The sequence below is a fragment of the Rhinolophus sinicus genome, linkage group LG05, assembly GCF_036562045.2.
Source record: "Rhinolophus sinicus isolate RSC01 linkage group LG05, ASM3656204v1, whole genome shotgun sequence".
NCBI lineage: Eukaryota > Metazoa > Chordata > Mammalia > Chiroptera > Rhinolophidae > Rhinolophus > Rhinolophus sinicus.
The window spans coordinates 155,800,399-155,828,089 of record NC_133755.1 but is presented as its reverse complement, the minus strand read 5'-3'; the positions used below and the strand labels follow the sequence as shown (position 1 = coordinate 155,828,089).

The window sequence follows — 27,691 nt, the reverse complement described above, 5'->3', positions numbered from 1 at the left end:
TCAAGTCCCTCAACAAAATAACATATTTAGATCTTTTGTTCTTCAAAATAAATTTACCAAAGAAACAAAAACCTTAATAAGAAGGACCCACACTAAACATATTCAAACTTTACCTTATTTGCCTTATTTCAACTAAAGTGTATCATGTTGACAATATTCTTTCCTTAAACTCTTTCACAGTGAAAAGAAAAAAGAGAATATCTGGCTTCAGAACAACACCTACAACCCAGAAAAAACATCACAGGATGTCTGCCTGGACATGCTGTACAAGGCTTCTTTGTATGGATTTTCAGCTTGGACCTCATCTATTTTTATAACGCAATAGCCAAGTTCTGACTTTAGACACTTACTCCAGCAACTGGACTGGATATTGAAGGTATTTGAGCACCTGGAGCCTTTTGATTTCTGCCTTATTAGGGTGGCCTCAAAATGTGTTCTCATTAACAAATTTGTCACTTTAAAAAACAGAATATTTAACTTCAAAAAAAAGCCTGTATTGGTGAAAAAACAAGCACACTTAGGTTCTACCTTTACCTAATTCTTTGACAAACTACATTTTTCTTTTTAAACAAAATGGTATCTCCTTCCTAAGAACCCTGATACACCCATCTGATCTCACTGAGTTTTATCAAATCCAGTTTAAAAGAAATGCAGAAAAGTGAAGAATACCCTATGTAATGTCTGCACTAAATCAACTACCCTTCAAACAGAAGTAAAAAGTTTTCTAAAACTCAAGTTTCAGCCCTAGCTTTAAAATTTTCCTCAGTAGTTATATTTCTTATTCACAATTTTCATCAACAAATAAACAAAATGACGTACACTGCCCCATAACAAGAACAGGAAAAGGAAGAGAGAAAGAGGACAGGGAAAAGGAAGGTACAGGAGAAAGAAACTTACGTGGTGGGGATAGGAACCCATAACTCAGTTTAGCGTTATTTTTATAAAAGGAACATTTATGGACAGGACTAAGAGAAATTCGAAGATCCTGGTAAAGGCAGTTGGAAAAGTCTTCTGTAGAGAAACTGTCCTGAAGAACAAAATGAAAGGAACCATTAGGTATCAGGTATATGGAAAAAAAGATTGCTTTGTAAATAGTTAAAGGTGAACTACATCATAAAATTATGGAGCTCTAGCTCCATAATGCTCATGTCTGTCACCCTTTTTCCATTTTTCTATTAGTGTAATTCATCTTTTTTTCTAACTAAAGTGCAAAACTCTTTACAATATGAAGGATATTAATCATCTATCACATGCATGCAAATATTTTCCTACCATGCTGTATTAATTTTATTTATAATTTATTTTTTATTCAATTTCTAACTTTTATATGGGGAATTGTATTTGAGATCTGAGACTATCTTCCATACTCAACTACACAACCAAAAGTTGGGGGGAGGGGTGTAAACATGCCACTGAATAGCAATGTAATATGAAAATCTCAGTAGTGATGACTCTGAAGTTTTGCAGTTTTGATTACATATGAAAACTGAAAATTCAAACCATCAAAACACCATAATTGAAGTACTAAACAACAATGAATAGGATAGGACCCACAAAACATTGTGTAGAATGCTACATATTACAAAGTCAAGAAAAAAAAAAGTTTACTGTGTTTGAATACAGTCTTCAAAACTTTTTTTTTAAATCAAGCTGAAGGTAGAAATTTTATGTAAATATGTGAATGTGTGTGTATAGCGTATCTATTTTTAAACACAGATTTACATTATATATATATATACATATATATATACACACACATATATAGACATATTACTATCTTTTTATTTTGCAATCTCAGCGACATTAACAATAATTTTATTTTTTAAATCCAACTCAACTAAGTGCTCTCAAATCCCCTGTCTATCCCTTAAGGGCATCTTTCAGCTTGCCAGACATTTTCAGTTTCTGGAAATCTGCTCAGTCAGTCTAGTTTAAAACTTCAATTCTTGTATGGAGCCAGGAGGGTTTTAGAGTTATCTGGGGAATCCTTCCATAAGTTACATAAATGTTTAACCACTATGGTGCATTCCTGAAACTCATCTAATATTGAATGTCAGCTGTAATTGAAAAAAGCAAAAAACAAAAAACCTCAATTCCATGTAAGATCTAAATCTCATCTCCTCCCTTCATTCTCACTTTCAAGGCCTTTCTCCTTCATCGTTTCTCTTCCACCACAGCACCCAGGGGGAAGATAGTGAGGAGGAAGGTGGTTTTATTCTGGGATCTTTTCTGTCACTCCTTTCAAGGCCTAACTCCTCTGGTCTGGGGCATGAAGAGCATCCCCAGCTTCTCTGTGGTTTGGTCTGGAGGCCTTTCTGTAGATGGTACATGCACTGAGGTTACTGAGCTTTAATGGGCTTCTCCATCAGTGAGGATCCCGTAAGAGTTGGGCAGGTGAGGGAAATCCTTGTGCTCACATGCTATGTATTTAGAGATGAATAACTGACTGACTGTAAAACTGATTTCATGAAATTACAAATTAGAACCAGAAAATATTTAAACCAAAAAAAATAAAATAAAATAAAGGCAAAGAAAAGCCTTTACTGTACATCCCTCATTTCACAGAAAAAGAAATATGCTGAGTCTCAAAGTCACAAGCTAGTGGCAGAGCCTCATTTTTCTGACTCCCAGGTTCAGTGATCTAATTTGGGAACTGATGTTAAAGCCAAGATTAACAGTGAGAAACAATGGTCTCCTTGTTTTGCTTAATAATTTGAAATCCCCACACCTAGCTAAAGGGGTAACAAATACTTGCATTTCTGTCCACGGTGTAGGATGCCCAAAGGGGCATTTGGATGTCATGGCTGTAACCACTCACAAACTGGTGCTGGTAGAGAAGACAGACGGAGCTATTCTTCTGGAGAAGTCTGGGTCTTCCATAGGGTAGAGCACCACGCTTAATAACCTTTTCTTGGGTTGTAAGGGGAAAATGAGCTTAGCGCATTTTATGATAACATACATGATACACTCATCTAATTCTTTCCTCTACTGAACCCTATTGGAAAATTATTTTAACTGTAAAAAAAATTAATAATTATAATGAACCATAAACAATTAAAGAACAAAAGGGATTCCTCACATTTTTTGGCCCATAAAGATTCTGAAAGAGCAATGTAATTTGAAGGTATCACAAGAGACACACATTTCATGAAATCACTAGGAATTTCAGCAATTAGGATTTCAATTGTATTACTAAAATTCTTTAACATCATTTTAACTGTTTATTCTTCAGGATGTATTCCAAAAAGAAAATTTTCTGGATGATATGTGTAATTCGGAAAGCAAAAGTTCAGAACCGAAATTATGACACTATACTGAATAAAACAATAGTAGTATATACTATTTATTACCCTTTTTCCAAGTGTCGTGTTCTTTGTAGACATCATCTAATTTAATTCTTAAATAGCCCTATGAATTATGGTTCTATGCCCATTTTAAAGAGGAGAAAACAGAAACTTATAGGAAGTAAATACTCTGTCCATGGATATACCATTCCTAAGCTTATATTCAAACTGAGATCTACTCAATTCCAAAAGTGCCATTCTTCACAACACTTTGCCACCTTGGGGTCATCAAACATTTCTCTAATCTGAACATTTACAGAGATTTTATATAGACAAATTCAAGTCAGGAATAGTACAGAATTCGGCTTTTTATTCCAGCAGGAAAAAAACTGTGAGACAAGAAATCTATCAGAGGCTCGATCAATGTGTATCGGGGTCTGTATCAAAGTGATGCTGAATATCCAAGTCACGACTGACAAATTTCATCAAGCGTCTGCATATTTGTAATTCTTTTTTCAAAACTTATGAAGAAATAACTTTAGATACATAAATCAAACTTACACCCTCTTGCAATTAACTGAGAACCCAGTAACACAGACATTTAATGGGTATTTTAAATGAAAACTGGAAGATTTATTACAAACTTATAAAAATCAAAATCTCAAAACAACTGTCTATGTTCATAAAGAGTGATTCAGCTTCCACTAAATATACTATATGCTGTTTCCATTGTAAATATCCCTTCTTTCTTTATGAGTAACTGTCTAGACTGTCAAGCAGCGAAAACTCTGTTTAATCAAGTGGTCCTCCACAACTCCTTTATTTTATTGGTGATTCTCAAAAATACCCTCAAACCAATATTCTGTGGTTCACATTGTTGAGAAAAAGCCTGTTTCCATGTTCCAAGTTCAAGAGTAAACATGCTTTACCTTCTGCCGTGGTCAGATTCAACTGTGTCTGAAAATCCACAACTGGAAAAATCTAAAAAGTTAACAATACTATTTTTAAGGAATGACAGACATGTTTTAATTTTGCAATAAATAACTTCTACGGCTTAATTATTCCATTGTAGAACAAAGATAAAATTTAAAACCATCTGCACAACTCATTTTTTTGATGAAGAGGATAAAAGGATAGGGACACTAGTTGCAAAAACATAAAATTGTTAGCATAAGCACAGCACTATTAATTGAAGAATGTAATGACTACTTTATAATTCTTATCTCTATTCTTAGTCTTTCTACAGCCTAAAACAAAAGAGAACATATACAATCTACTACTACCCAATTTTCTATCTTTATAGACCTTATCAGAAAAGATCTATAACTTTGCTCATAACTTGTCACATATTTTTATCCTTTTACAACAACTATATATTAAGATCGGAGTAGAAGAGGAACAGTGCCGTATTATCCATTTTGTAGTAAAAAATAATATTCTCTCCTAAACTTAAAATAGGTTGAGAAGTATTTTAGAGAAGGAATATTGTGACCGGTTTATAATGGAGATCGCACTGCTCGGATAACAACACAGAGTCTATGATTCAGAATGCTCCAACACACAGCTAGACTTCTCCCAACCTGAAAGTCAAGTCACAGCAGCCAGAGATAAAAATAGAGGCAAAAATGCAATAACAAGGTAAAGGAAAAAATGAAAGGTCTGCATGTGTTACTAAAATTAAAAATAAATACTATGTTTACTCGCACTCATAAATTTTAATCATATCATTAAATACTTCTACAGAACATGCTATGCAGAAGGTGCTATAAAACACACACCAGGCACAACTTCTCAGCAATACTTACTAAGGGATTGCACGAGCAGCCCATGTTGTCTCTGGGGGTCCTTGTGAAGGGGCACTGTACCAGGGGGCGGACTTCTTTGGGATGCTTTGGGGTGTGAACTGGATTCTTTAGAAGGTGGTTAAGACTTCCATGAGTTCCGTTATTAGGAGCAGGTGTCAAATTCAGCAAATCTGCATCATTCCAAGAATGGTAAAGATTTACTTAAAAGTTTCAAAGTCAAATAAATAGTAGACTTGTACTGTGATTTTTATTTTTTTAAAACGAAATCTATAGAGTTCTTAACCCTTTACTTAAAACTATGAAATTCTCTTGGGTTTTAGAGTATGTATGACTATGCGATTGTTAATGGAAATACTGATATGTATGCTATACTTCTTTATAAAAATGTCTCAATTTTAATGTGTATAACTATAGTTACCATCTGTTGAATGTTTATGATATGGTAATCACTGTGCTAATATATTAATCCTCACTAATCACTGTGCTAATATATTAATCTTTACTTAATCCTCAAAACAATTTAATAAGTTATAGTCAATATTTGGTAGATGAATAATCAGAGTACTTTGTTCAAGGTCTCAAAGCTACTAATTTAATAGACCTAGGATTCAAAACCAGCTTTGTCCAAGTTAAGACTCATGCTCTTAACAGTAATAATAGCAAACACTTATACAGTAAAGCACTTATTATATGCCAGGTACCGATTTAAGTGCAATAGGATCCATACTCATTTATGCATATCAGCTACCAAAAAGAATTATACTTAGGACATATTTAAAGTTTTGCAAATGCCCAGTATCATTATCCGGAAAAGGAAATTATATTTAAGATGTAATACCCCACCCATAAAAGTACTAATTAAGAAGGTACAGAGTAAACCAAAAACATATCTAATGGGTCGGCCTTCATTTTTACAATGTTGACATTGTCATCCATTCAACTATTATTGCTACCAGAGGTTCCACTGCTTTGTGTACCTTTCACAGCCCCCAAACTCTGTTATCTGGCTTCCACCCCTGATATGATTCAGTTGTTATATAATTAAGCCCAGAGCCTAGCAAAGTATTGGGCACTGGGGATTTACATGCCTCCCCACTCTGGCTGTTGTACTTTACCATTGTGCAGCCTACTGGAAGAATCAGATAAGTAATCTGATGGTATGTTTGGCACATTTTTTCAATGATTCTGGGTCAGGAAGAAGAAAGGAGGAAATGTGAGGAGTGTCTGTCTTGCCTCATCATCATCTTCACAAAAGTGCCCACCATGTGACCTATTTTAGATTATCCTATTCTAGCTCTATTTTCAAAAGGGGTGAGAGCTGCCTGTTCACACTTACCACAAATTAAGTTATAGACTTCAATATTTTCAAAGGACTCAACTTCAATGCCATGCTTGAATCCAGGTCCATAGCCAACAAAGAGGGCCTAGATTGGCCAGAAAAGTAACAATTTATTAGTTCATTTCAGTTATATATATAGATGGTCATAAGACTTTGGGTAGTGAACACACAATGCAATATATAGATGATGTATTATAGTACTGTACACTTGAAACCTATATAATTTTATTAACCAATGTCACCCCAATATATTTAATAAAAGGAAAAAATTATTTTATATTATTTACATTGCACAAATATAAACTGGTTATGGTAAGAGGAAAAATACTATGCCCGATGGCATAGTGATTTTTTTTAAACCTGTTGCACATATAATGTAAGGACATCTATGTAGGATCTTTCTCTTAGCTCTACTATAATTCCTGACTTGACATTCATAACAGAATGACAATAAAATCTATTTTCATCTATGACATGGGATACAAACCTCACCCTGCCCACCTCACACAGTGCTACAAGAATCAAATTACATAATTATTGTGAGCATATAAAAAATTTTAAAGTGCTAGGTAAATTTAAGGTATTATCTTCATTTAGAACATAACTATGGTATCTTTTCAAATATGAACAAACATTTCTTGTCTTTCATAATATTCTTAATGAAGCACAATATATTCAAAATAATTATTAGAAATTTAATAGGAGGTATATGTCACATGTTCATGAAATATGAATATTTCAACAAAATTCTATTAATTTAATGTCCAAAGGAAAACAACCATATGAAAGTATATTCTTCATCACTTCTCATTCAAGACATATAATCAGTCTGTGTTTTCAAGTCTAAGACTTTTTATATCAGTTTTTCTTCGGATACAACTATCATTTTTAAAAGTATATATATAATAGGTTTACTCACTTGCATATTTGAAAATATGTTGTCAGAGCCATGAAATCCACCTCCACAATATTTCCTTTCTGAAGGATTCCTAATTTTTACATAATATGAATTAATAATGTACAGTCCATTCATAAAGCAAAATTGATAACCATGGCATTATTTCCACTCATAAAGAATAAATAACTATTTTGTTAAACAAACCAAGAATAGACCAATAAAACTGCTTGGCTTTGAAAAGCATTAAGGGGCCACCTTTATCTTTTATTTGGTAGACAAATCAACTATAAGTAAGATGGTATAAATGAAAAAAACAAAACAAAACAAAAAAAAAACACTAGCATTGAGATAGAACTGGTTTTCAAGCCTGACTACTATTAACTAGCTGTGACTTTGGCAATTTATTTTCTCTTGGTTTCAATTTTGTCATATTGAGTTGTTGGTAAAAATTAAATGGTATAACCTAGAGAAATGCTTGGAATATTATAGATGTTTCTCTCATGAGGGTGAGACCCATCCCTTCTTTCAGTCTTTTTCCAAACACGAAAAGCATAGCTCTTTAATACAACAGAAACAATACAATTCCACTGATTGAATTCTGGTTCACTCCTTTGGTTTTGTTTGACCCGGGCTTCCTCTCAACCATCAAAGACTTAATGACCGAGTTTTGAGATTTAACATTAACTATCCAAATAATTTGCTGAACACACCAATAAACTGAGGTCTACTGATGGACTAGTATAACAAGAATAAGAAAAACAACTCTGCATAATGACGAAGGTAATTGGTCATTATTCTAAGGTAAAGAGCTCTTGCCAATTATCACTGGACTTTAAAGACATTATTAGGCATGACTGTAATGTGCAGAAAAGATACAATGGCAAGTGGTAACACAAGTATGGATCATAAGGCATAATCAGTATGGATGGAAGCAGACAGAGTAGCGGTTCCTAGCTGGGGGTAATACCCTGTCCCTGGGGACTTCTGGCAATGTCTGGTGACATTTTTGGTTGTCACAACTATAGAAAGAGTACTTTTTCATTTAGAAGCCAGGAATGCTTTCAAACAGCCCACAATACATGTGACAGCTCCCCACAACAAAGAATTATCTGATCCAAAATATCAACAGGCCAAGGCTGAGAAACCCGGGAACAGAATATAGAAAATCACACTTGTGCAGTTTTCATATAACAACATTTTTGGAAAGGGCTCAATGGTTACCTTGAATTACTAACAGATCAGGCTAAGTTTACCTGGGAGACTATCAGAACTTACAATGCAAGTTGCCACTGAGGGTCCAAATAGAACGTTAATGGCTCAATCCTGTCACTTTTGGCAAAGTGCAAACGCTTGGGTAAGAACTGTTTCAGGTAAGGTTTGAAGTGCTGGTTTGGCTCCCGGCACTGAAATTGCAGAAGGCAAAGAAAAAATATTTCCATATTTTCTTAAGTGTAAACTTCTCTTGAAATTGCTTTCTAACTCTGTATAAATTTTTTCTCACAAACATTTCACCAGCAAGCCCCAAAAGTGACATGTGGGAAAATAACTGAGTTCTTATTATTTGTGTAAAATGTACAGGTTGTGTATTCTCAGCTTTTAAATATTCTCATTTTTATAGAAAATCATAACCATTGCATAGAAGTCCCAGGGTGCTTAGGCTGTGTCACTAGATTATATCTGAGTTACTACTAATGATGCTATTTTCAAACACTCTTGTAACTATAATTGTAAGAATTTTCTCCAAAATTGAAAGAATTTTCTATCAAGTAAAACAAAACAAAAATGTAGTATAGATAACTCAGCACTAGGACAAAATTTTATTTTTAAAAAATAGCATAAAAAGGACTGGTAGAAAATATCTCATAATGACAACAGCATTTATGGTGGTAAAGTATAGGTGTCTTCCTTCTATTGTTTTCAATTACATATGTTTTGTACAGTCATATAAATTTAACAATGTCAATAGATAAATTCTTAAAAACATTCAAACCTACATTATTGTGACTTATCTTTAAAGATCTTAAAAAACTTGAGACTTTAAATGTTGGTCCAGATACTCAAAAATTCTAATCCTACCATCCCAAGAACAAATATGTAAACTTCTTTTCTAAGTACATATTATACCAAACTAACAATAATTTGACAATAGAAAAATAAAGATACTCACAGAAAGATTCCTGGCAATGCCTTCATAATTAACTGAAGGGGGACAAAGATAAGAATTAATTGTTGATGGTATGTTACAATTAGAAATTAAAAATAATACATCCAGCCCCATAAAATCCCTTTGGATGCGCAGAAGATCTGCATTGAAGATATTTAATCATGAAAGGGAAGTTAACTGTAATTGATTCCCTGTAGTTTGGAGATATAATGATTTAGAGGAATGTATTCAAAACATAATCATATTCAGAGTTAGCAGAGCCATACTTACATGAATAGTATTTATCTGGGACATCAGTTGGCCTCAATCGAGCTGCAGGTCCATATACAACTTTAATACTTTTAACATCACCCAGATATTTATTCAGATACACGTATTTCTTACAACTGCCTTGTTCCATGCCTAGGTGAAAAAAAATCCCCAAATATGTTGCAACTTTAATAAAAAATGTAATATGTAGAAAAAAATTTCTTTCATTTCCACCATTTAATTAAATTCTATAAACATGCTCAGTGCTCATGTTAATTAAATATCTAATAGGTGAGACACAGACTTTTAGCTATATCTACCATTTCACTTTTAAAAAAATATTTTCCCTTTTCCTTTATCCAAAATTAGTTTAATGTTTCTTCTTATTTATGTATTATACTATGCAAGTGAGGAGGAATATCACAGTTTTAGACAGAATATGAAAGCCCAGTATGCCCCCAAATCACCTAGGATATTAACTGGGGGTATAAAACTGTCAGTTTCATTTCAGGACTGGAGCTTGTTTAGGATATAACTTTTTAGGACTATTTCTAGAAATAGTTTTCAGTATTTATTTGTGAGGAAAACAACAACAAGAAAAAACAAACAGTAAAAGAACTGTTTCCTATTTTCTTGTATACACAACACTTCTATAGTCCCAAGGCTATAGTAAGTAAAAGTGAAAATATTGCCAAAATTAACATATACTGCCTCCAAAGTCAGATTTATCATGCTAAAGAAAGTAGAAACGGTTAATAATAATCTGTTCAAATTAAATCTAAAATTGTCAGAGTAGATTTACCAAAATTTAGTATTGAAAAAACATTTTTTTTTTAAGTATCCAAATTCCTGGTGTAAGTCTTCCCAAATCAGGAGATGGATGCATTTTGATTAATAGGCTCTTAGATTTCTGTGAATTCTGTGTTCCTTTTGTACTTTATATTTAATATAGTATTTCCGTAAAGACTTTCCACAAGAAAGTATGTTTTGAAAAAAGAATGAACTATATAACAATCAGAGGAAACAATGAAACAATAATCCATCAAGTAAATGGGGGCGGGGGCACCATTCTACTTGAAGGGTAAATGATGCAAATTCAGACTACCATGATCTGAAATGAGGATGAGGTTCAGGCATCGATGCAAGTTCAGCTCTTTTAGACCATCCATCAGCATGCCAACCATGTTGTCAACTCTCTGCAATGCTCTGATGACCTGAGAAAGAGAAGCAACCTTACACGATGCATTCCACTTTAAGGGCTATTTCTATGTAAAGCTATCTCTGTTAAAAAAGAAAAAGTTCAGTGGATGCAAATACTATGGTGAACTGATTCACATGAGCCTAAGACAAATTAGGTAACACACGAAGGACACAGTGTAACTTCTGACTATTAACAGTAGAAGGGCCCAAATTCCACACACACTTAATCGTAAGTCTTAGAGATGGTGAAATGGTGAAATGGGGTTGGCTGATCTGATTAGCTCTCCCTCCCTGAGTTGAGATGCTATGCCTTAGACCAGACCCAACTTAAGTCAAAGTACTACCAGCCCAAATTCATACTTTTTGGCCAGAAACAAATGTAGTCTCAATTATCACTTCATTTTTCTATAACCCATTTCTCCTTGTACTTTCTGATCATTTCAATGTTTACTGTGGAAATGCTATGTTTCCTAATTTTCAAAAACGTTAGAATTATTCATGAAATGCTTCTTATAGTTCTAGGTACTTAACTTTTAAAATTAGAACCCCTAGGAATACAATGCATTATTTTCTTATAAACTGCATGTATTTTGCATATGACTACAAGGACACCAAATGGCAAATAATTTTGGCAAATTGCTGTTAGCATTTCTTTTCCTCTTTCCTTACAAAACTACCTGAGGAAAACTCTTGTGCAGTTTTGCATGTGCTTTCTGTAATGTATCAAATCAGTCTAGTTTTTGATAAATAATTGTCCGTGTATTTTACAGTAATATGAAACATGCTCTTTCAGTATGGCCTTTCATTCACTCGAAGATCCCTAAGCAACGTGAATTGGAATTTTCAAGTATTATGAGAAAATGTGCTTTGATGTGCCAGGAATATTAGAGTTGAATGGAGTTTACGAGTTGGTGAATAGGATTCAAAAGCAATGGGCTCAGATTTGAATGAAGATGAATCAGAAAAGCAGGTACTTTGCAAACTCTTTAGTGAATTAGAAAAGGCAGCACTGATTTTAAAACTTACATGATCTGATAGTCAAGCAATCACAAAATGATCTTTAGGCTTACTTGTAGCCAAACTGACCTAGAAGTGAGTCTTTGGTGTCAGTGATTTTAGTGAAAGAATGAAAATTATACTAGCATCTGACCAATTGTTCAAACCAAGGTAACAGCTACAAGAAACATTTCCCTTTGAGCAATTATGACCTGCCACACTGTAGTCCACACATCTTCCTTATCCCAGCTCAAAGAAGGAGCATTTTTGCTTAGTTGAAGGATAGAATCAAAACAAGGGCACATGGGGTTACCAACCATATTGGAGCTGCTAGAAATGCATTTTGCTGGAAGGAATACAAAGGGTAAAGACAGATCTAGATGACGGTCAACTTTCCTCTCTCTTTGTTCTCTTTTATCTGATGAGATGGCACCCAAGAGGAACCTACTTTTTAAGAGGGGCAAATCTAGGGTAAACCCAAGGGAAGGGAAGCTAGGGGAAGATGGTTTAAGCAGCTGTTTTACATTCAAGTGAGAAAAATGAGCATGCTTTTTCTCCCTTTCTTCTGCTGTTGCTGAAGTAAGCATCTAGAACAAGTAGTACCCTCAAACAAAGGGCTCACAACACACATGTTCGGCCAGGCTTTAGTGTGAACCCTGTGGTAAGTCCTTGAGGTACACAAACTCTCAAGCCTGGCTTACCTGGGCAGGAGAACTGATGGGAATCTGGGAGTGAAACTCTAGCTATTAAGAAAGAGTGTGTTTTCCTAGTCTTTTATATCTAGAATCACATGGGGAAAAAGATAATTAGAGAAGAATTCTGAGATTAGAGACATTGGCAATACCTCTTCTCCCTTTCAGCAAGACCAACAATATTCACAGTTCCTTACTTACTGTTCCTTTTTATATTGTAAAATAGAAATTTAAAATTTTATATGACATATAAATCATAAGGAAAGTCAGCTTAGAGGCACAAGGAAAGAAGATCAAATTGTTTTCTGTTTTAATGCTTCTTATCCTCCACGATACAAAATGATAGGGACACACAGAAACTGAAAACACTGTTTGAGGTTTTAAAGCACTTGTACCAGTTATAAACATATCCAGGAGTGGGCTAAGTTCCTGAAAGGGTGTCAGGTCAAATAAGATGCTACATTGAAAGTCTTAGTCCATGAGCTGTTTCCCTATTTCTTCTTTCCTAGTAACCACTCAATAAAACGATGATGATTTGAACTTCTCTACACTTTTGATAAAAATCTCCAATCCTTCAATGCCCAAACCGTGTCGTAAGCATGATCTCAAATGGTCAGAGGTATATCTCCTAAGGTGAAGAGTTCATCGGAGGCTTCTTCTGCTATTTGAAATATTATCTTACATTTTCCTGGAAAATTGGAGTCTTACCCATTTACAAAATTTTCAAAGAATACTCAGTTTTTAAGCCAGTGTAGGGGCACACAGAGTGCATGAAGGCTTTGGATTTGAAAATATTGAATTTAATTCATCATCAGGTCAATTTAGCACTGTAAAAATATAAACAAAACAATTCTCCCAACTCTTATTTTGATTAAAGTGCATTCTTTGGTTAAGTAAAATTGTGCTTAATACTCACTCTTTCCAGAAACCATGGAACTTTACAGAATAGTCTAGTAACCTGCTTTAAATCAAGGTTCAGTTAGCTGTTGCCAGGTTTAATGAAGTAATCACTGATAAAATGTACTTACTTCACTGCTGACTGGTCCATATGAATGACCTGAAGAATCTGGTTCTTCTAAATACAGAGTGTAAAAGTGTGGTCTAAATCAAACAGTATCAAAATGTAATATTTTATGAACACATTGTAAAAGAGAATGGAAAGAATAATTCAACAATTGATATGAACAAAAATTATACAACACTGGGGTAACATTTCTAAACTTGCTGAGAATAACTTACAGGTTTCGAATTCTTCAAAATGTGGCTGTAACAGCTCACTAAAGAGTTCACTTGGATATAAAACCTCATGGCCAATACCAAAGTTCTCTTGTAGTCTATTTTAAAATATTATGCGATTTCTATAAAGCAAAGGAGTATTTATAATACATACCTTTCATCTTTAGGAAGCTGTAACCACTTAAGAACAGCTAAAATTCTTTCTTCAAATGGTACCGAACTAAAATTAAGGATAAACAAAATGAAACAAATCTGTGACAACTGTTTAGGTTTAAAATATAAATGTTTTTCTTAATGAAACTGCGTTAAGAAAGACTAAAACAATCTAATCCGTCAATTGTGTTTGTAGCAATGTAAGAGTTTTATTTGAAAACTTAAATTTGTTTTCCCAAAAAAGGAAGCAAAGTTAATAAACATATGAATGTTGTAATTGGGCTTAAGAATTTGCTTCCTATACTCTGCTTGAGGATGTTTTTCCTGTACCTGAGAATATCAGTTGCTACCACACGGAAAACCCATGTGTCAATACATTCGTCAAAGGGTACCTCATGAAGAACTCACTCACTGATGACTCTGTAAAATGGGAGGTAGGCACCTGGTGAGCAGACAGTTCTCCAGGCAACATTTCCTCTGCAGAATTAATAACACCTTCCTCTGGGCACAGCAGTTTGTCTACACAGCTCCATCAGAGAGTGTGCTTGCCCAAACCCAAGTATAGTTAGTTGTGTTCTCTATTAGACCTCAAGAAGCCAGAGAACATATATCGCTAATCTTTAAATCCCCCATGGCTAGTACAGTGTATGGCAATAAAATCTCAATTACCATCTATGGAATGAAAATAATGGCAAATAATAAGGTGTCAAGAGGCACTGCACTGTGCTCAAGTGAACCATAAAGAAGTAATAATGGCATAAGATCACCAACGAAAATCATTATGCATTTCTTGTCTAGAATCTTGATCTTTTCTGTTCATCTCCCAAACACACTGTGGTACTGATTTGGAGAGAGAAATTTCCTAAGCATAAAATAAATAAAATTATTTTGGTAGTCTCACTAAAGTTATTCAAAGAGAGTCTTCCAGAACAAAAGTGTTTTTTTTTTCCTCAATACATCATAGATTTTGAATATTACAGGGAGATTATTCTACTCAGTTTCTCACATCAGACACCATATTTATTGAAGTAATTCAGAAGTACAAATCCAGAGATGCCACTGATATCTTCTTTCAAATAATAACTCCAGACAGCAGAGTCATCTGTATCCTCTCTAATTCATCTCTTTCTCCTAGTTCTTTTCCTTCCTAAAGTTAAAACGTGTAATAACTCTACTCTGAGACCTCTACTTTTACCATGACTTCATTTTTTATTCCTGTCCAAAGATCTAATTGCAAACCCCAATGTGTCATCAAAGCTTTCTCAAAAACCTCTAGAAAAGACTTATCTTGTTTTACTATTTACCAGCCATCTAAAACTCTTTGAGATAAGAGTCCTTATTCCGATAGTTCTCATTTTTTAGCTAATATATCACTCAAATGCTGGCATCTAGGACGTGATAGAAAGGACAGTCTGTTTTACGTCATAGGTCCTAGAAAAAGTACATCTACACATACCCATTATATATTTTATAGATGTCTGGGAAAATTCCATTAATTTCCACATCTGATCCTGGCCAAAAATATGTGCCAGCCTTCAGGCCTTGATATTTAGCTGTGAGCCAGATCTGGGGAAGAAAATGAAGGAAAGTTAGAAATTATGCAAATATTCATCTCTTAGGAGTATGTGTTCATGCAACAACAATGAATTCCTCTGAAGTGCTAGAATGTTTTTGAGGTTAACAAGCTACAGCAGTTAGACTACAAAATAATCATATATTTCTGAACAGGAGCAAGAAGAATTTAAATAATTAGAAATTAAATTAACCTCAAAAATATGGACATAAGTCAGTTGGTAACTCCTACAACTTTTAAACCATTCCTGTACTTAATAGGTTCTCTTTAAAAGAAGAAAAATGCACACATATATATGTATAATTTCTTGGAATTTTTACTTACTGAACTACCATTTATTATTGCCAATTACAGTTGTAAATAGTATTCCTATAAACATCTCAGATTATTAAATAATCTTCACAATAACCCTATGAGGATAGTAACAGTATTATCCATAGTACAGACACGAGAAAACTAAGGTATGGAAAGAATAATTTGCCCGAAGTCACAAAACTTTAAATTTTTAAAATTTGAATTTATAACCTGCAAATTACACATCATGCTCTTTTTCCTTCCAAGAGGATTATAGACCCAAATAGAACTTAGAGAATTATTGTAACAATTTAAAAAAAAAAAGGAAACATCTAAATCACAGAGAGAATCTTCTAAGTTAGCCTCGGTAAATAAAATCAAAGTTTACCTCCTTCAGAAACAGCTAGCTTTGTGTAGATCAAAACATTACCCCTACTCATCTACTGCTATATGCTACTTTTACAAGAAGGTAGAATCAAGCAGAAAAGAAAAATGGTTCAGAATAAGGCGAACCAATTCTGAAATAAACCACCACTCTCATACAATGACACAAACTGCATTTAAGATTATCAGCATTCATCTCCATTCACAAAAGGATGGCCACAGACACAGTAAATGAATTAGGTTATTAAGAGTTCCAGGGAATCTGGTATTTTACTCTGACTGAAACAGATGAGAATAATTAAAGAAAATGTCTTTCAGTAGCGAGACAAACAAACAACTTACTGGTTCTCCTTTGTACCACTCAGGATTAAATTTCTCTTTACTCTTAAGTGCAAACGAAACATTCATTTTGGGATCATACATTTTATTGTCAATTATGCCATGGGATTCTGGATAAAGACCCTAAAAATATAAAATACAGGTTTTATGCAAGTTATGAGTGACTTAATACTAAAGTTACAGAACAATTTCATCAAAGAAAAACAGGTAACTGAAGCTGCAAGGAACTTAACAGTTTAAGGAGGTGAAAAACAAAACAATGCATATTGTCAAAACACAACCAACCACTCAGTATTTTATGTACTATTTGTGTTTTATACTAGGAGATAATAAGTTAGGAATGCTATAGATGAGAATCTATGTAAATAGGCAGTCTCCTAAATTTTGAAAAAAGTACTCTGTTGTCCTTTTGCATTACTGAGTAAAATATTTCTTCAGAACAAATTTTTTTTTGGTTTGGTCGAAGAAGAGCATGTGTCAATACAAGCTAATGTATTAATTTTGCCGCTTCAACCTTAAGGCCTAATGAATTCTACATTTATTTTTTTTTCTGGATTCAAATTAAATCTGGAAACTTTGACACAAAAACAGGGCTGTAATCCTATTCAGAGTCAAGCAGAGTGACTTGCTCAAACTCATACATCAAGATGCCTGGAAAGACAAGTTGAGAACACAAGAGCGTGGGATAGCTGTGGGGCTCAAATAAAGTAAGCTACAAAACTGTAAGAAAAAAAACAGGATACAAAAATGACAGATCTTAAAACTAAAAGGAAACCAATAAATCATTTCTTGGGGTCTTTAGTCACCTCTTTTCACAGATGAGAAAATTGAGACTCGAAGATAAAGTGGACTTCCAGCCACAGCTAGTTAGTAGCAGAGCAAAGACCAGAACCTATGTTTCGTTATTTAATGATACATTGGAAAAGAACTTATTTTTTTCTGAGCTGATATCTAATTAATTCATCAAAAAATGCATTTACATCTCACTTCTCTGAACATATAAAAGTTGAAATGCGGCACTTACTGTGACAATACTGTAGTGATTGGGGAAAGTTTTTGTTGGATATACTGGTCTCATGTTTTTAGTATACGTTCCACAGTTTTCTACAAAGAAAAAAAAAATAAAGGTTGTTATTAAATACCACTGACAATCTGTTTACGTCATTTAGCTTTGGTACCACAGCAGTCTAAACCGTATAAAAAAAAATTAACCCAGGAGGAGTTTATAACCATCTACAAATTCAGGGTGAATTATAAAGCAATTTTGTGAACTCAAAATCAAGGTTAAGATTAGAGTTATTTTTCTCTTAGTGAAAAAAAAAGGAAAGAAAACATTAAAAAAATAATTAAGCCAATGGAATAATTATCCCATACTTATCAGTAACATTACATTCCAGATGGAATATTTGCAATAATGATGTTTGCTAGACCTTCGTTACTATTTAGTGGGCACATACCTAAATTACAACAGGTAGTATTAAACAAAACAACAACAACAAAAAATTGCACTAGTACGGTAGCTAAATCTGCAAAACTGAAACAAGGGTAAAATAGTGGCTGGGGTCCCAACTCATAGATCCAGAACTAGCTAACTTTGGAGAAAACTACTGAAAGACAAAAAGGCATGCTCTGGCTTCAAGTTTGAGAAAGCACAGAAGTCAGACTGTTTTTGGTTTAGCCCTGGTGTCACACTCCTCTTCTCTTGTGTCTGCTATTGAGGAAGGAAGATATAACTAATGATTCTACCATTTCAATGCTTCATTGACTGAAAATGTTCCCTGGATTAGCATGAGTCTATCTATCTCAGTACCTCCCGAATTGTTCAGAATACCACACTAAGTCCTCCACTTATCCAAAGCTAAGGATTAGGCTAATTGTGTATTAATTTCTTTTAAATGTCACATTCAGGTACATATGGCTCCTTAATTCTCAACTCAGGATGCCATGTGTAGTGCCATTGAGACAAACTTTCCTCCTAATGGTAACAAAGGGCCAAATTCAAGTTTCAAAGTCCATGGGCCTGGCTGATAGGAACAGAGCGTTCCTTGCCTGTGCAAGCTCTTTGTTAAAGGCTGTTTATGACAAATGATTATTTATAAAACCTACTTTCTTCCAGATAGAAATTAAAAACTGAAATTTTAAGAAGTCTTCCAAAATTACTTTTGCTTGTAACAAAAGAAGTACAATTAATGTGCACATGTGTTTACCGAGAACGATTTTAATGTTTAAACCAATCTCATATACTCAAGTCTGGTAAATAACATTTTAGAATTCCCGAAGAACACTAAAATAGTTGTATTTAAATACTTCTATCTCAGTCCAATATTACACTGTAACTACCTAAATTTGATCACTGGTAATGAGTAAAATTCTACCCTTTTACACCCACATACAATTTTCCTTTTTCGATAACAATAGTGACACAAGTTATACCCATATTACTGGTGGTTAATGTGATTTAAAACTTGGGCATTAATACTAAGAAAAGACCATTCTACTAGTGTATCAATAGAATCAACTTATAGAATAATCATTCAATTAAGGCCTTAGTTAACACAAAGAAACTGGAAGGATGTTACATGATACTATAGGATAATTAGCAGGCAATTATTGTGAGTCTATATTACTAATATATATCAGAAATACCTTCAAATTTTTGAAATTCTATTTGAAGATATAGTAGTTAATAAGTAAATGAAATAATAAATAAAATTACCAGGAAATAAATCCAAAATTTTAAGAAAAAATGTTCATGTATTTATATAGTTATTTATATTAAGTTTACACACACACACACACACACACACACACACGTGTACTAATGGATAAAAATCCTAAGATAACTGTATTATCTTCAGAGTAATGATAATATTAAAGACTAGTTCCTTATCATCAGTTTCAACTACTTTGCAATAGAGAAGTTTGGTAAAATAGGTTCAGCCAGTATTTTTCCAAAGAGACTGTCTCCCTAGTCTATCTCACTGAAATCATGACATTCCAAGAGTAAAGTCTGAAGTTACTCACTTAGTCTGCTAATAACAGGAAGAAGTCCACCCCAAGTATGTAAATATTCTGCTCTGAAACCATCCAAGGAAAATAAGAGGGTAGGAGGCATTTCAAACCTGGGTAATAAGAAAAAAAAAAAAGTTTAAATAAGCAGGAAGAAGACACACACCAGTGAAGATTTTCTCCTTCCTTGGTACAGATCCAGTGAAGATTTTCCATGGAGGTCGGTATGTAATCTAAAGTAAACTAAGAAGCTCAGCAAGCGCTGTCATACAGGATATTTTACAAGTATTTGTATTCCTATACATGCTTTTATATTTCATTAGGTATCTATCATCAAAAAGCATTTATTAAGCACTCATACCATTTCAAGGCACCATACAGAGGACATCATTCATGGTTCCTACTCTTCCAAAAGCTAGACCAAGTGCTACTAAAATGCAATGCTACTTTCCCAATTTGCAGGGGAATAAATGTTAACAAACAGCATTTTCTAAATTATATTTGTTTCCATTATTTTTTTTCCTGAACAATCACTTTCCAATAGTCTATATGTGAATCTAACAGACGGCACCTCGTATCATATACATTATACACAATATTTAATTTTTACATTTAATATATTTAAACTATATTAATATTTAATAAATAAGTTTGATTGGTATTCACTAGATTTAAATATATAAACAAAGAAATGATCCAAAGCTAGGAATGAACAGTGTACATACACACACACACACACACACACACACACACACACACACAGAGTTAATGTGTGTGGTGTGGAAATCCAAACAGAGAGGCAAAAAACAGCCCAAAAAACACATACAAAAGAGAATAATGACAGACAGCTATTATATGACTACACCAAAACAAGCATGATTCAGAAATTTGGCAGCTTCTAATGATATCTAGTAGATGGCAGGAGAGTTGTGTATCACTAGATTACCATGAAAAAACTTTCCACTGAGTGAAAATTCACTCAGTTATTTAAAATTTGAGAGCAAATGTTTACCTCACCTTGCCTTTCCCAACTCTACCTCTTCCCCAGCTTACTCTCACATACGAATGCAAATAGAAAAAGGAGAAAATTTATAGTGTTTGTACCATAGCTCTGTTGGACGGCTCTGCAAAAGCAGCTGCTTTTAGCCTCAATGATCCATATCTATATAAAGAAACTTACACCGAATCAACAAAAAACACAAAAAGAGTTTACTGGGCCAGCAAGTAAATATACTGGTATAATAATTTCCAGTATAATAAAGTGTGATCTAAATTATGATCTTCTTGTAAAGACAGGGGGATTTACATTTTTTTTTACTAAAAGAGTAAACATCACAATTGAAAAATAATGATCAATGTTTCAAAGGAAAAGATTCAAAATTCACTAAGTCTGAAATTTCCAGTACGTCTTGGACTTAAAAGACAGCTTAGGGTACATGAGTAGTGCCCTTTGAAAAAAGTCTCTTCTGGAAATTTTTGGTTTAGGTTTAGGTTTTGCTGCTGCTGTTACTATTGCTTTATAAAACAACAACAAAATACTCTCCCATCCAAAAGAAAAAAACAACAACACATCTTATATCGTTAAAAATAAACAAACGCATAAACAAAATAAGCTATACAGCTTTAAAACTTTTAATAGTTTAAAAACTCATCATTTTGAAGAAGTGAAAATATACTTCTGAAGATCAATAATTCAAGTTATGAGGTAGATCCCAAGTGTAGCACAGTTAAATATATCTAACACCTTTTACAAAATTTCCATCCCTTGAATTCCATAAAAACTTTTTTATAGCCTAGTATATAAAACGTACTGTGCAAAATAATTTGACAAAATACAAATATGAACTGTAAAAATTATGTAACATCTTCTCACAGACATGTTGCTTATCCCTAAAATTTATAAATGAAGCTAAATACAAAAATAACAAAAAGCTACAAAGTAATTTGCTACAAGTTCAACTCTCAAAACTCCAAATGAAAGTAAAAGGCCTTCTTTCTTAAGAAGGAAGACACAAATACTTCCATCTAACACTCATGAATACTAAAAAATATTCATGACCTCTTTTTTCCCACTAGCTTCCAGAGTGGGGGTCATACCACTCTACGCCATCTCTATACCACCAGTGCCAAATATGAGTCCTGACTAAAAATCATGTCTAATGAACCAATAAATAATTAGTATTTTCATCTTTTCAATTTGGAAAGAAAAAAGATGGTACTTCTGAAAAAGAAAGAAATTTGTATCTGAGAATATCATCTTACCCTGCTGGACACTGTGGCTCATTAATGCTCTCACACGTTTCTTCTACCCAACTTTTCTCACCTAAAATATTTTTAAGAAATAAAATGAGTAGAACACACTTTAATAGTAACAATTGAGATGTTTGTGAGACACAGTAAGACAGATTCCCAAAACGAAATGTGTGAACAGATACACAGGTAATATGGGGCATGGTTCTAGGGAAATACAATGAAAAGAAAGTAATCTGTTTCTAAATAAAAATCTGTTTCCCAAGAGTTACTAAATATCAGGAAGAAAAAAAATGAATGTATAATCCACAAGACTAAAATACAATACTATATTTGTGATAACTTAAAGGCATATTTTCCATTTTCAAATTGTTAATATTTTCAGCCAAAATTTACAACCCTCCTTCTAACCCACCCTACAAAATCTTCTGGTTTTAACTCCTTGATGTCTTAGTTCCTTTCATATAGAGCCAGATTCTGTCGTCAAGAAATTTCAAAGAACCCTGCAACAACTAGACAAGACTTCATAATAACCTCAGCTTACATAATACCCTGAAATCTTTTGCAGTAATTTCACACCTGCTCTCTCAATGCATGGCAGACTTTATCCTCGTTTTTCACAAGGGTACCTGGGACATAGGAGTCAGCCAGGGCAATCTTTCTACAAATACCACATTAAATGTGTAGCTAATATCAAACTAGCATGAGGGGGTGATGGCAGGAGAATGAGTAGATAAAACAAGATTGGCCATGTGCAGCTAATAATCATTAAGCTGGGTGTGGGCACCAGGTTCATTACACACACTCTCTCTACTCATGTATATGCTTGAAATTTTCTTTTATAAAGTGTTTATGCAAAACCCAGCGAAAACCCAGGAAGATGTCAGGCTGCTGTCGAAGCTGTTGAGGGCGTGCAAACCTGACCTCGACACACAGGGCTGTAGTTGATGCAGCAGTCACCCTTATCTCTACAGTCATCGGAACAGGAGCAGAGGCTTCTGGGCAACCTTTTCTCACCACACCGGAATTTGCTGCAAGTCCATATGTGTTCTGGAAATAAATATCGACAAATTTAATTTGATGGTCCAAATTCAAAACATTCAACGTGAACACAGAATTGTGGTCTTCTGAACCCAAGATCTGTAAAAGACAATGAACTAGCTCATTCTGTAGCTTCATTTTGTCACTCACAAAATCTGCCACTGCAGTGGTCAATCAGAACGAACACAGAGAACATGGAGGCAACAATTATTATTTCACTAAATAATAAATCCCAGAATCTCATCATTTTAAAATGTGGACAAATTATTATACAATTCATATGAAGATCTTGGCTTCTTCCACCAGCCATTTCCAGGGTTCTCAAATTTAACCTAAATCTGGCTCACTCCCATTTAAATATCACTCCATGTCAAATGTAGAGAAGTCTACATCAAACTGAGAAAAGTCTCCATATTCTGATGGTTTCATTTTAAAGTTTAAGTGGACGTCTAAGAACGCTTACTTTAATAAGCCCATAATGAAAATATTCATATATTTCAAGCAGCTTTTTTTAACTTAGTTTAAATGCAAATTAGACTGTCTAGGCTTTCCGCATACATTAAAAACAGGCACAGTTTTGCTATCTAGAAGATGTTTAGTGAGTGGCAGAATAGGTGAAATTTTTTCTTCAAAAAAATATAAAGGCCAAATTTTTAAAAATCTCAAATGAGTTAGGTCACACACCTAAAAGATGCAGAACACTGCTCTGATTTTTTACTACTAATTCTTGTGACTCCATTTTTTTCCCCTGTGCATTTTTACCTGGCTCTATACACGTCTCCTGGTAATCTAGACAGCAGTTTCCAAGGTCAACGCAAGCAACATCACAGCGGCAGTTCCCAAATGTTCTCTCAAAACAGCGACCTTTACAACTTTTAACTGAAAATGTTAAATAATGAGTTAGATGTTTCTAATCATTATATGATTAAAAAGCAAATATCAACTAATATACCTAAGTAGCATACAGATTCAAATACTACTTTAGAAAAGATAGATGGGATAATAAAGTTACCTTGGAAGTTTTTCACAAATACATGTAGAAAGTGAGACAAATACAAGGTTACCTTATATAGATTGTGATTTTATCTCTTGCCATAGAAAAAAAGAGATATTTTTCTCTTATTTATTACAAACCCTACCGGGTTTGATAAAACTTACATACCTATGGGATGGTTAAAAAAAAAAGTCAGAATAAGGGCTTGTGGTGAATATTTTATGCTCTGCAAAGGTTGGCCATGGAGTTCTCCAAAATTTCAAATTGTGAGCAAGTGATTATGAATATTTCAGAAAGAGAATACCTGACTTACCTTGCTCTCAGTTTTGGTATAAAGTAATGTGTTTATGCAGAACACATTCTGCGGGACTGTCCCTTCCACCATCACCTTACTCACCCATGTCACCTTCAGATCCAGTCTGGTTCCCTCTCAGAAGCCTGTCCAAATTCCCCAGTCTAGGTCCATTTTCCTTTCTTTAAGCTTTTATAAAACCTTGTCCTTCTCCTCAGTCACTTAATTCCATTTGTAAGTGATTATTTGGTTAGTATCCTAAACCTCTTAAGAACAAAGACAACACCTGGATTTTGTTCAGCATACTGTCTCCCTGGTACCCAGCAAGATGCATGACATATAGTTGGTCCTAATATGATTTTGTTTAATGGATAAATGGTAGACAGGGAAGGAAAATATTTTTCATTAAAAAAATTATTTTACATTGTAATTCTTTACTAGATATTAGGTTGGTGCAGAAGTAATTGCAGCTTAAAGGGTTAAAAAAATTGCAAAACACCGCAATTATTTTTACACCAATCTAATATTTGGTGCAAAAACCGCAATTACTTTTGCACCAATCTAATATTTGGAATAAGCTGTGTTTTTATTTGATTACTGAAAAATCAGATGATGAAGAAAAAAAATCCATTCGTAAAATAATGGAAGTCCAACTGAGAAAAGGAATAATCTTAGCTCTTGACTTTAATAGCCTCCTGACCCAACAAGATATTGTCACAGAATTTAACTCTCAGGACACAGAAATTCAGCAATTTTAATTTCTAGGATCAGAAGTACTTATTTTGTTGACCTGGGGTGGGGGAAAGCTATTAGCATGATAGTTATTACTTGAAGCTCATTAATATGTACCTAGTCATTTTTAAAAATACTAAGCATACTATGTTGGGTTTAGATTAAAATGGCTATTTGTAACCCTTCAGTATTATTTTTGTCAAACTGAACTCAAAGTAAATTACTTGAGGCCTAACACTAAAGTCTGTAGCTTCTTAATTTTGTTAAACTTCAATACATTTGCCCTGAAGACAAGCATACCTTGTTTTATTGTGCTTTGCTTTATTGTACTTCCCTGATGCTGTGTTTTTCATAAAATGAAGGCAAGACCCTCAACCATAAAAAAGATTATAACTTGCTTATTGCAGTGGTTTGGAAACCAAACTGCAATATCTTCAAGATATGTCTGTAGATTGCTGACTAAACACATAAAATTACTATATTTCACTCATTTCGACAATAAATGATGGCTTAACAATCACTAATTTTTTTTAATGACTAATATTACAATTACAAAACAATTGAGAAGGAAAAGAATTTGTTCAATTTTCACAACTGAATTGCCTAGGAAGACCACCAATGAATGATTTTATACAGGTTAGAAAAAAACTTACTTCAGAGGCAAATAATGACTACTACAATGTACTGTGATTCAGTTTTATTATTTATAGTGATCTTGTCAATGCTGGATAATTTCTACACTCGGTATAATATGCATATATATTATATATATATATAATATATGTAATATATTATATTTATATATATGTGTGTATATATATATATATATATATATATATATATATATATATACATATACATATATCTGTTTAAAAATACCACTATTTTTTTGAAACCACCAATGTCACAATTTTAAAAGCCTTAAGAGCATGTAATGATATGTTTCTGGTTTTGAGGGATGTTAACTGGTCACCTAGTAACATCCAGGACTGCTTCAGCAACTAACTGCTTGGGAAGAAAGGGTGTCCCTAGGAGACTGCCTGGAGGAAATCTGGGTGTGGGCTCCAGGAAAACGGCACCAGAACCTGTTCGCCATGTCAGCTTGTTTGTTTTTGATTTAATTTCTGTTGTTCTGGGATTTTTGTTGTTGTTTTTTGTTTTTTCTGTTTGTTTGGCTGGTGTTTTGGTCATAGCCCCTCTTTGTTGTTTTGGGATGGTTTTACAAGTAAATAAAATATTGTATGGTTACAATAATAAAAGAGCTTCAAGAAGAAGGCTAAAACCAGCATCAAATTTCAATATCTATGGAGTATCCATAGGATTAGGACATAATGCTTATCTCAATCACATTCTAAAGAAGCCTGAATACACACACACACACACACACACACACACACACACACACTACTATTTATTTACCTTCTTTGGCACAGCTTGGTTTCAACCCAAATATACAACCAAGGATTATTGTTAACACACAGACTGACAATACCTGTGGGGAGAAAAAAGAAAATTATACAGTTTTAAGACATTTCTTCAAATGTTTGGTTTCTTCAAATGTTTCTAAACTTGCTGCTCCATTTTCTGATAAGGGTGCTGGTCACATAAACATGTTTACTCTGTGAAAATCCAAACCGCACACTTATATACTTTTCTGTATATATGTTATACTTCAATAAAAAGTCTACCTAAATGTTAGCAAATGAATCTCTGCCGTCCAAGGTTAAAGTTGTCAGAAATTTCCCAGTTGATGTAAATTAATCTAGTCAAAGAATCTGTAGTAATTAAGAGAGGGAGAGAAGAAAATCCATCTAGAGACTTGATTTCCTATTTGTTAATCTATAAAAGGCAATACTAGAATATTAGATTCCTTTTTAAACAATTTAACTACACAAACCTAAGCAATATCTTCATATGCACTGTGGCAGCTTCTGGGAGCTGAATAGGGTTAGGTGTCTACATCGCGGGTCCAAATGTTACCATGAATTGGTTTTGTGATTCAGGGCAAGTCACTCTTTAATTTATTCATTAAAGAGTTGGACTGCATGGATCTCTAAAAATCATTCCAGTTCTAACATTTTGCTAATTTCTCATTCTCTACTCTTATGGCCTTTGACATTTTAAAATAAGTGGATACAAAATACAACTCCTAAGAACAATGGCAGAACTTTTTGTTTGTGAATTAGAATATAAAGCAGGACAATCCATTAACAACCCTCAATATTTTTAGTGGGATGGAGTTGCCTTGAGAGCTCTCTGGAATGTCACTTTGCAGGACATTTCAACCAAGTATTCCTTTAATACCAACTATATGTAAGGACAGAATAAGAGATACCTCAGGGAGCTCGTATTTGTGTGCAAGGGGATAAAAAACAACAGCACAAGAGACTCGTATTGGCAGGCTCTAGGAAGAAGTTGCAGAGTTCTACAGTTGTTTAAAGAAGGATAAATTTTGGGGTGGTTGGGGAGAAGGAGATCAGAAAGAGCATCATAGAGAAAGGCTTTGGGCTGGCTGGGCTCTGAAAGGGCCAATGATGGCGTGACACTGCAGGCAGAGCTGAGGGAAGGGAACAGAGGACCCATCAGAGCAAACATCTAGGAGCAAGACCAGCATAAGGAAAGGCCCAAAGGAAGAAAGGCATATAGAAGGTGGCTGATGAGTAATGAGCAGCTATTTTGGCTGGAACAAAGAAAATGCAAAGGGGAATGGACATGGACAGAGCGTGGAGGAATGGAAAGGTGGAGTAGTATTGCTCAAAAGCCAAGA

At 34.0% G+C, this 27,691-nt stretch overlaps 1 protein-coding gene across 1 annotated transcript in view; it reads right to left on the bottom strand.

Annotated features, from left to right (window-relative positions):
* The window catches only part of ENPP1 (ectonucleotide pyrophosphatase/phosphodiesterase 1), a 59,547-nt gene that overhangs the window by 5,357 nt on the left and 26,499 nt on the right, over positions 1-27,691 (bottom strand). Inside the window, exons 2-21 of the mRNA XM_019729374.2 lie at positions 26,344-26,416; positions 23,669-23,785; positions 22,790-22,915; positions 21,878-21,938; positions 19,631-19,728; positions 17,631-17,710; positions 16,610-16,729; positions 15,473-15,582; positions 14,018-14,083; positions 13,656-13,728; positions 10,845-10,953; positions 9,761-9,892; positions 9,494-9,525; positions 8,602-8,729; positions 7,348-7,417; positions 6,426-6,513; positions 5,090-5,259; positions 4,214-4,265; positions 2,756-2,910; positions 898-1,027 (exon numbers count right to left, since the gene is read on the bottom strand). Coding sequence (XP_019584933.2) covers positions 898-1,027; positions 2,756-2,910; positions 4,214-4,265; positions 5,090-5,259; positions 6,426-6,513; positions 7,348-7,417; positions 8,602-8,729; positions 9,494-9,525; positions 9,761-9,892; positions 10,845-10,953; positions 13,656-13,728; positions 14,018-14,083; positions 15,473-15,582; positions 16,610-16,729; positions 17,631-17,710; positions 19,631-19,728; positions 21,878-21,938; positions 22,790-22,915; positions 23,669-23,785; positions 26,344-26,416 — 1,990 coding nt within the window. The remainder of the gene's footprint in view (positions 1-897; positions 1,028-2,755; positions 2,911-4,213; positions 4,266-5,089; positions 5,260-6,425; positions 6,514-7,347; positions 7,418-8,601; positions 8,730-9,493; positions 9,526-9,760; positions 9,893-10,844; positions 10,954-13,655; positions 13,729-14,017; positions 14,084-15,472; positions 15,583-16,609; positions 16,730-17,630; positions 17,711-19,630; positions 19,729-21,877; positions 21,939-22,789; positions 22,916-23,668; positions 23,786-26,343; positions 26,417-27,691) is intronic.